Below are 11,242 nucleotides of genomic sequence, written 5' to 3'. Positions count from 1 at the left end.
CTGGGATGCGCTTTACAGGACATACTATACGTACGTCCACGTGGAACAAGACAGTCAATCAGAAAGGTAACATAACCATATCTGGAATGACATAATGCCTCCTAAACGCATAACGTAAGACTACATACATTAACAACCACGAGGCAATTAATTAAACAATACCTGTTTTCTTCTCCTTTCCGGGGTAATGGTTATCCAGCCGTCATAGGTAGTGCTTTGTTGACGAACGTGAGACAGTGCTCAGTTGGACAAAAAGTAATAAATCATAAATCCCGGTGCATAGTTTATTCGTAATGGAAATAATGATACAGTTTTATCTAAATCAAATAAACTCTAAAGTCTGCTTGAGTGAACACTATATTTTGCATGTACAATACCTTTTACTTGCAAATCACAATGGTGATTTGTGAATGAAGGAATGTTATTTCACAATGAACAGATATATCAGTGGTAAAGTTTCACCCAAATCTACTTAATTACTACTGAAAAATGTATTTAAGATATATTCAAATATGAATGATAATCAGTAAGATTGTAATACAGAGGTTATAGGCTAGTGTGTAAAAATAACACTAAATTATTTTAGACTGGACCCATTTTCTCTCATGAACTGCGTTTTAGCATTGGTGCATTATGGTAAATTCACAACTTTCTGAGGTTTCATTGGATAATCGATATGCATGCAAACCAATGCAATGCAGTCATGTTTCAACTGTTATTTGAAACTGGAACCGGTTTGAAAACAGATTAAAAGTAAATATATATATCCTCAGAAAATAGTTCTCGTGACAAAATATCTATACATATAAAAACGAAAACAAAACCAGGTGCTTTATTACGTGTTGCGCTTATGTACAATGTAGAGCCTGCGTTTCTTTGACTTGTGCATCAAGGTTTCAAAAGTGCTTTGAAATAAATTCCAGTTTTGGAAACCGGTTCCACCTTCATAACTACAACACTCTCTCAATACCAACACAGTCTATATATCACATTTGGCAATTTTACAGTTTTTTTCTAACAAATGAAAAATCAACGACTCTCTTCATGAATATTTCAACTACTTTCTAAATATTTCCATTTAAACAACATAACATTTTCATAGGAGTCTATATGACGGAGGGACACTAATACATTCTAATTGTTCCATTTCAATTTATTTCACAGTTTTGGTCAACAAAACAGGAAAAAGATCAAAGTTTAACATCTTCTATATACTAAGCTGAAACAGAATATTGCTAACCTTTACAAGATTTTTCCACTTTTGAATCATTTACCTGAGCTGTTTAACTCATTGTCCACATCTCATGTAGGCTTAAATATTATGGCTTTGATAATCCCGATGTAACTTTTCTTTGGTATTGAAATATTATATTGTTAATTTTAATCAAATATACAATTTCTACTAATATTTTGCTAAGTTAGAAAAACATACTATGTAAAAAATAATTATTGCCAACTGATGGAAACTATATGAGGGAGGTGAAATGGTATTCCCACCATTTTAGGCCTAAATCGTAATGAGAACATGGACAAGAAACAATAGAATAAGATGGGTACAGCGTAGAGAAGCTAAAACACTAGAAGATATGCAAACGTAGTTTCTCCAGCCACCCAACCCACTTTGCATCTTATTTTGTCCGTAAATCGTGTTGATTCCCATTCTCTAACAACCATATATTTTACGCAATTTTTAAAGGAAAAAATTTGAAAATGAGACAAATTCCAATATAGTTACGTTTCAGTCTTTCTCAACATAAATATAATGCATTATGTTTAAATTCCAACAATAATCTTAAGTATACATCATGGTTTTATTTCATAGTTTTGTTCCATATAGTTAAATGTTATAGAGTCAGATTATACGTCATTTAAGTAGGTGATGATAAAATGTATGATGAATCATTAATTGTGACCAATAAAGTCAAGAAAAAGCAGTCTGACATTTTGATTGTTGTATTATGGGATTATAGTATATTCGTGTCCATTATCATGTAATATTTATAAATGAAACATCTATATTTAATTACCGGAAATATTATAATGATTTTATGAAAAAATCTGACTGTGCTACACCAATAAATTTCAATAACGGAAAAAAACATATTGTTATAGACAACTTCTCAAAGATGGAAAAAGATGCAAGACAATCAGACTTCGCCCCTTTCTTCTTACTTATGATGCATTAAAAATGAATGCATTCAGTGAACTTCGGTATTTCTTAGAAGAAATCATTTCGTACTTTACAAATATTTGGGTACATTCTTTCATGAATATTTCTGGAATTACAAATTTACGGAAAATACCGAAGTTTACCGACAAAAAGCAACATGAGATCGGCCTTATCAAGAAAACTACACGAGGAAGGACATAAAAGTTTCTCCACTGGTGAACTTTATTCACATAGATATGTATACATACACATGCGCCAATTTCCAAAATGATTTTAACATAATACCTTATGCCCGGGACTAATTCAGAATTTATACGCTTTCTGTATTGAATTATCACCACTAATATATTTCACAACGCCAAAAAACAGTAATACCTTTACAAATGATTATAAAGTTTACCAATGGAGTGTTTTGTTTGAATTCACTACAGATCAAAAGACGGACTTGTGATTATGTGACTAGAAGCTTGTAACAAATGAAAGCAAAATAAAAAACAATTGTCCCGAATCACAGACAAATGTTCCATTGCATGAGTTCGTAAGGGCAGTAATGATATTCAAAACTTTGTACACATAAAAATGTGAAAAAACAAGAACGAGGTTACAGTCTCACATAAATATCACACTCGCTAACACACATTCAGGTGCGGGGTATCCCTTTCTTTGTACAGTAATACAATTTTGGCTTCAGATATTTTACATTTGCATTAAACAATAAATATAACTTCATAAGTTTACATAAGTTAATGCATAGAAACGACCGAGTTTGGATGACTATAAACTTCTTAACGTCCTTGACAGACGTTGGTGCTTCTGGAAGTCCCTAACAGCCAACTAGCGGTCAAATTAGTTCGTCTTTTCCCGGTACTTTCATGTCATTAAGCGGAATCAGCCGAACTGTTCGAAAGCCGTCGACTTCAATGAAGGGGTTACAAAACATAACAATAAATAGTTAATTCAGCACCCGTGGTTTCCATGACATCTATGTTTCTAAAGAAAATTTCACTGGCCAAGGTTAACATGCTTATACCTTGAATAACTTAATCTTACCTACACACGCTAGATTCTAGTTACTATGTAATAAATCGTTAGATAGTTTTATAGATTGATAACATACCCCCAACCTCAGCATTATTCTATTTCTAAGACAAACTGAAAAATGCGTTCATTGATGCAAAGACTACACTGTCGTTAATGACTTGCAAAAATGACCGATACTCTACAATCGGAAGGTGTACTAAATCGTTCCATATAGTTCCAATAGAAATCCAAACTTGGTCTTCCTGTGACAATGAAAATGAGGTAACCATAGATGGTGATAAATGTCATGTCTGTATGATTACCTCCATAGGTGAAAAAGAAAACATCACTATGATGCAACCTGGCTATCATTAGGATGATCACAATATTGTTGTCATTATGTAATGACATACGACGGGTCTAGGACCACCACTTGCATCTTCCTTATTGCTAGGAGGGTCTGTAGAACGCATGCATTTATGATGCCAATGACGTCACATCCGGTTTAACGCCATGCTTGTATCACTGACGCCATATTCTATCTTCCCATACTCTAAGCTAAGAATAGTATATCCCTTATTTACACCCGTTGGTGAAATTTTACTAAAAAAAAGAAATATTTTTTTATTCTGTTTTTGCTTGGAATGACACAAGTGCATGAATGATGTATCCTTTGATCGTGAAATCCAATGAGGACTTGCAAATATATAAGTGATAAGAGCGCATGAGGCAATATTTGGCAAAATTCAAATTTTGAAAAGAGAGGCTTCGGTGATTTAATGTTTCTAGTCACGTGGTTATGTGCTGATATTTGGTCTGATATTTCATAATTCATCACCAGTTATGACAGTTTCACAGTCACGTGATCACATTCCACGAGCACCGTAATCAGGAAGCTCTGTCTGTCAGCTGGCACACGAACCTAGCCTCGCCGTTGGATGTGTTCAGTAATTTGGACGGTGCCACTTGTTAATTCAAACGGTGAATAATGAGTTAATTTTGGCTTAGATTAAGACCTATACAATCGGGTCCTCGAAGGATCATTCACGTCTAATAAAGCAGTCCCAAATTTGGATTTGGGCTATACCTTTGTAACCTTGAGAGCCTCTTCCATACCCTGATCGCTCTCAGATTCTGTTTCCGTTTCCGGTTCAGACCCGCCTTCCTCGAGACTGAAGCCATTTGATCTCTGGAGGGGCTCGAGCTGAACTAACTCAATATTGTCATGGGTGCATGGCTCCGTCTCCTCCTCGTTGGCCCTCAGAGACCCGTACTTTATCTTCAACATGCGAAGTACCACTTGAACAGTCCGCATTTTCTGCACGGCTAGTCAAACATTGCTATTATCATCACTGATCTGGTTGGCGTGCCTAAACAAAGGTTTATTCCTGTAGTGGTTCCACAGCTGAAGGATCAGCTCTGACACAAGAACGTCATTCGCATTTTTGCCAACCAGACGCAACACAAATATCCCGTCCTGTCTCAAATACTGCTCCCCGAATTTCACAGCCATCTTTTTGTCCAACTCTGATTTGTAGCAGTCGTTTACGCGGAGAAACTTTTTCAAATACCTTAAACGATGCTGACGGAAAATCATAGTGTAAACCCATATAAAGAAGTTACCGGCACTTAGGGCGGACACAAAAACTAACCAGAACCAAACGAATATAAAAATCTTTTCATTAAATAAATTAATAGGCAGCACACACTGCACTGTATAAGAGTGTACATTCTGAATCTGTCGAATGTCAAAATCACAGTGTGTCACTCTGGGAAATCGTGGGGATTCCCCCCAGTCTTCGCCACGTGCCAAATGGTCCATAACTTCAAAACCATACACATTAAAGTTCGTTCCCAGGAATTCATTAAGTATAAACAACTGGCCGACAGAATTTACCAGGTATAACAGCTTGATGAACATGTAGAGGGTCACTAAGTAGTTACCATAGCGTTTGCCCCAAACAAGACAGCAGTACTTGGCGATTTGTTGACGAATCCGAATGAAGCAACCGGACCGATATTCCCTGGCATTTTCCAGCCATCGATCCATATACCGGACGATATGTTTGATAGTTCTTTCCCTGTCGTCGGGTGAAATATAAGCAGTATCTGCCGCAAGAGTGACAATCTTGTCAAGATTAACACCAGCAGAGGCAGTCAGGATTCTCCATAAGATACAAGGGACTTTGAAAAGGAGGGCTTGAAAGAGAAGAATCATAGGAACCCACTGATAGTAACCTATTTCCTTCTCTTTCTTCATCTGACCATGGCGGGGGACCGATTGCTCGAAGGGTACGTAGTATGTATTGGATATCCAGCATACGTTGTTGGTGTATTCGACTTGGCTGTCCTCAAACTGGGCGGGACACCAACAATGTATTGGTTCCCCCACATACTGTTTAGTACTGACGACAATAGTGAAGATGACCAAGATGATAGTGGTGTACAGGTGGTTGAGGCGGTCGATCCAATCGTCATCGTACCTACCCTTCAAACGAGCATAGGTCGCAAAGCTTCCCAGAACGCTGTCAAGCCTGAAACGATATCAAAACGAGGCTTAGAACCGGAAGTAACCACCATGATGTTGAAAATTCAAACTTCATGAAACACAAAATAAACGTTTTGAACGGTTGTATAAATACATAGGTAGTCAAAATCAACATTGAATAAAACACGTCCCTTTACAAAATGTTAGACCTAAAGTGGGCGCACGAGCCAGAAATCTATATCGCTTTTCTTCCCATGTACAGATTTGTCTATTGTTTTGATGCGAAAATTTGCCACTGAGGAAGAAAACACTTGAAATTGTAAGCCTGGAGATGAAAAAGTATTTATGAAGTAAATATTTGCCCTGACGTCCAAGGACAAACATTTCGCAACAGCCAAGCTCTAACATCCTTTCAGGTGTATCGATTAGCTAGAATCTACTAGACGTAACCATTTGTACAGGTTGGAAATCGGATGTAGTTGTAGGTCACTAAGTCATTTGATAAAACCTATCCCTTGTTTGAATAGAACAAGCGGAAGGCGCGGCGTTGGTAAGTGGGCAAGAAAAATACACCAGCTTATACGTCGGCAAGAAGATGACATTGACGAAAACGGTCGCCTAATGTAATGGTAAATGTTGCCTAAGAGTCTTATTGTTCGCAGTTTTCTTGTATTATTGGTCGTATTTTCTCGCCACACATGCTTCACTAAAAGGTTCAGATGAGAATATCTAATATGTTCTTATGTCGACGGTCTGAAATGGAAGTTAAAACACAGAAAAAACACATACAAAACATTGGACTAGTCAAATGTTCTACCAACACGTTAGTAAAAGGCTATGGTTCTCACAACATTAAGAAGAAACACACGTCACAGATATCCAGATATAATGTCCCATTCACACATATAGATTATATATGGAAACATTTAATCAAACCACGAGTGACTAATTTGATATCTCAGATATCTATCTACAATTATAGGTGTGAGGGAGGGGGTATATATATAGATGTGAGGGAGGGTATATGTGTATGTATGTATATATATATATATATATATATATATATATATATGAGTGTGAGTGAGGGAGTGACTGCTTTTGTACGTGTGGGTGGTGTGTAGTGGGTGTCTGGTGTGGTGAACTGTATCAATTATCAAGTACAAACCGATTGCAGGTGTTTCAGGAAGTGTTGAATGTATAATATATATTGATCTGGCAATCTGAGAAAGTTGCGTCACTGTTGGATTATGATACAGCTATTGCTATATATCATAAGTATTATGCAGAAACCAGGTCCCCATATCCACCCCCCAACTCAAACACTGACAAAACATGTTATAATATTATATTGTATCAGATACAACGTCCATATATACGAATATTAGAAGAAACAACATGCACACTGAATTTAAAAGGTTAAAGGAGCTATAAGCAGGTTTGGTTAGACGTTTGAAGGTTATAACAAACATGAACATGCTTTGCAAAAGAGCAAAAGAGCTAAAGAGCAAGTGATTGTGACCAAGCGAAGCGTAAAATTGATGAAAGTGTGCATTAAGGCCGAGAACGTGATCGTAAGTCTCGTGCGGGAGGATGAAAATACGAACCCCCAACCGAACATGTTCTCCTTGCAACTACTCCTGATGCCCAGGCAAATCTAGGGCTGATATTTCATGATCATCAGAGAATCTATATGTCCAAGCAAGAAGGAGAGAGAGAAAATGATTCAAATGAACACGTCTTTGGGAAAGTAGTTTGTGTTTTGTGCATTTGTTGGCTAGAGTTAGTTCCGAATTATAAATTCAGAATAGAGGTCGAAAGTTGAAGGAAAGTAGTATCAGCCAATATTTTGTTATTCTTCTCTTCGGGATCGAAGCTCTGAGAGTTGATTAGCTAGGATTTCAAAGTGTTCGTTTTCGATCCAACTTGTCAAATTCTATTTGGAGGATGAACGATGCCTACTCTTTTATCACACATTAAAACTAAGGTGTGAACTTAATTATTGGATTTTGTGAAACACTAGCCCTGCACATCGGCACCGTGCCGAACCCTCTGCCAAGGTAACACCTTGGGGGAATGCCAAAAATTGATCCATGAAAGTTGGCATATAATCCAAATGAGAAATGCATATTTCTTGGATTTTTTACTGCTGGAGATGATGTATTACATACTTCGGCTTTATACACATCTTTTTTATATGAATGTCTTGGATTTTTTTCTGCATATTTCTTATACAAAACAGTACTGAACATGAAACAGCGATTAAGGGTTTATACAAGGGCTGATAATTTTTTTTAAAAAGAACTGAACGGGACTCACATTTTTTCGCGGGGGCGGGGAGGTGGGACGTGGCTGATTAGGGGCGTGGGGTTTCAAGGACTGTGTATTTATTACATGTATGTGGAGAATATACTGTGAGGAAAGTACACTAGTATAGGAAGTATATCCCCATGCATAACGTATCGAACGATAAAGAGCTACATTTGTGTTCTATAATGGTACCGATTGACCTTAGTAAATAGCAAACCTTACCAACATACATTTTCCTGAAATAGGGAGTATTGAAATAACCCTGCTTGACACAAAACACTTTCCATTTGCTGTATGTGAATACACACACCATATCAAATTCAGGCAGCAATCTTCTGAAGATCCTGTATCAAATATTCAATTGAGCTATACAAAGGTACGTATACATTTTTCTTTTCTCCAAACATGCTCCAGGAGAAGGAAATGATTATGAAACCTTTATTGCAGCATTCAAATATATTCTCTTCTGCAAAGTTACTTTGCTTAAAGAATTGCACTGTTTAAGAAAGACACAAACACAACTTTTTTACCTATAATAATTGAATATGATTTGAGACGCCATGCATATGGACTAAATCAAATTCTAAAATATTGCTTGACGTTAAAGTACTATGAAAGTAAAACCAGATTTGCGCTTATGATTTTCGAATTAGATTTTGTTATGTAAATATCACAAAGATCATTGCCTCCTTTCTATTAAATAAAAAAATAATAACCGATTTCCCCGATCAATTTCGACATTTGCCTTGAATCATAAATCAAAATCTTTTCCTTTTGACGGTGATACGGTGTTCAGAAACTGGGCTACCTAACGCGACATTTCAAAGTGTTGTGCGTAACAACTGCGTTTTAATTATCAACATATCTCGTTTGGAATAAACGTTTGTATCGACCAGGACCGGCCGATCCTAACTGATCAATACTTGGTCTAAGCCTTGGGAAATATCTACTGACATAAGGGGAACAAACACACAGAACTGAGGTATTCGTAAGTAATTTCAAAGCAGGTCTTGATCTTAGATAACAAGAAATTCAACCTCCGGCCTCTACGATTTTTATCTGTTGATGAAGAAACTTTGTGAAAAAGAGAACAGATTTGCTATGATGAAATATTTCACAGGGAAGAGTCATAAATGGAAAGTTTTTACAGTTGTTTTCGTTAGTAAATGAACAAAGAAGCGATGTGATGATAGACAAAAGCAACTTCTAAATTATATAAACAAAAAGAACAACGATGAAAGGAACTTGCTATTATGACATCAAAACAGATATGTAAAGCATAGAAACAATTTACTGAGAGTCGATATGTAGTTCACCAGAAACAAAAGCTAATTGTGGAAGCACAATATGGGTTCTTACTTTGCGGTGAAGCAACGACAAGGCTTAATTCGTCTCGGTCACGGGAACTTGTGACATTTACGAAGGACACTAATCCACTGTTCTCAATAACCTGCACCAGCCCAACTGGAGATCCTGACATCACCTTGTCCTTAGCGTAATGTGCATCAATAAACAGATATGTACTGGCCTAAGCACAGGTAGACCTTCAATGCCTATTCTTCCAGGTTTTAGACAGGACATCGCTTCATTCCCTGCGACATTACACCAGGCAAACATAATGGTGCTAACACCTTTACTTGAATTTGAGACTCTGCTCGTTAACTTAAAGAGATCGGTTTCTAACGAAAAACAATACTTTTCTTATCTCCAGTTATTCGTTTATCCTGTATTTTAGTAATAAGTAATATTACTGTATCTCTAAAATTAATGATGTTTTAAATTTTCATAACGTCATAAACTTACGAAGTGACCTTCAACATGCTAATGTTGCGTCGAATACAAGCACGAAGTAGAAACTTCCGTATCTTAAGAGCAGTTCTAAATATTTTATCCAAATCCGTAGAACGACAAGCCCTCAGGATGTAACCTTGCAAACAATCTGGTGGGTTTCAGAAGTTAGAAATGCGCGCGTTTCATATACAATACTTTTCCCATTTTTTTAAAATAGTGGAGCACAGCAATTATACAAAGAGAGTCACTCAGAACGGACAATGAAACTCTGTGTGCTTTCCATGAACCCAATGTCAAAGCCATCTTGACATCAATGACCTTTTAACTTCAGCCTATGACCTACATATTTTCATTTAATTTCAGCAAACCCTAAACCAACTAGAAAAGAGGAATATCAATACAGATCACCTACATCTTCAAAATCTCATCATCTTCTTCAAAAGGAATTAATGCTTCAATTAGATCAAGTAGAATTTAAAAGAGATGTTTTGCGATGCCGGAAAACTCACGAAGCAAAGCCGAACGATTGCAAATGTCATAAAATGCAGCAGTATGATGGAAATAGCAACTCTCATTTACAGCTACATTGATGAAGAGGTTTAATTTTTGGACATGGTTATTCAACCGAATAAGACCTAAGCTATAGCTGGAATTTAAATAATGACCCTTGCCATACGTGCTGCAGTGCGTTGGGTCTTAGTGATGTAACCACTGTCAGTAATTAGCGTTGCAAGGACGGCCTGATGTGGCATTTGTTGAAGAGACAGGAGAAATCGATGGCTTGCATGAAGTGACTCTGATTTCCTTAGTATAGTCCCAACCTTCATTAGTTTTTGGCATGCCATGACACGAAAACCAATTGTGGGCATACTAACCATTGCGCAACTCTACAGCAGGGTGCAAATGTGATGACACGTTTTCTCGATAAGGGCCGTGCATTCTGTATTACTTGCCCTTGGCGAGGATCTGGTAATTTATTCTCTTGATTCAGTACTTGTATTCACAGACAGATTTTGAAGAAAAGGTAAATAGCAAAGAGAAATTGCATTAAAATGTTGGATTTAAGCGATTTGAAGCAAACTTGTGGATGTCTTTTGAACACTTTATTCTGACTTGCGTCTGATGCGGTATGCTACAGTTTATATTCAGCTGTAATCTGAAGTTCCATTAACTGGCCAGAAAACGTGAGAATGATTAGCCGTCCCTAATTCGAATGCAAGTAGATGCGTATCATGAAACTTTCCTGAACAAGACAAGTCGATTGAAGTCGATTTTCTAGGATATTGCAAGGTGAGGATATTCCATTACCATAGAGAGTGAAACTAACACAGAGAGTAGAGAGTATTTGAAACTAAATGACAATCCCTGTGTACTTAGAAATCGAAATGGCCGTATCATTCAGAAAACAAAGGAACATTTGCATATGTAACTCTATCCCATCCAAACCAAACTTAACGAAACCTTTA

At 36.9% G+C, this 11,242-nt stretch overlaps 1 protein-coding gene across 6 annotated transcripts in view; it reads right to left on the bottom strand.

Annotated features, from left to right (window-relative positions):
- Nucleotides 1-270: 270 nt before the first annotated feature.
- LOC124253965 (innexin unc-9-like) overlaps nt 271-11,242 on the bottom strand; it is an 86,109-nt gene continuing 75,137 nt past the window's right edge. For 5 of the 6 annotated variants that reach the window (XM_046687815.1, XM_046687814.1, XM_046687816.1 and 2 more), the window contains exon 2: nt 271-5,724. In XM_046687815.1, the coding sequence (XP_046543771.1) occupies nt 4,521-5,724 (1,204 nt within the window). In that variant the 3' untranslated portion in view covers nt 271-4,520. Of the gene's footprint in view, nt 5,725-7,282; nt 7,365-11,242 lie in introns of all 6 variants that reach the window. The other variant, XM_046687817.1, reaches the window with a different exon arrangement.

Source organism: Haliotis rubra, unplaced genomic scaffold (genome assembly GCF_003918875.1).
Source record: "Haliotis rubra isolate DU_JTF1 unplaced genomic scaffold, ASM391887v1 Scf56, whole genome shotgun sequence".
Taxonomy (NCBI): Eukaryota; Metazoa; Mollusca; class Gastropoda; order Lepetellida; family Haliotidae; genus Haliotis; species Haliotis rubra.
This window is presented reverse-complemented; position numbering and strand designations above follow the sequence as displayed.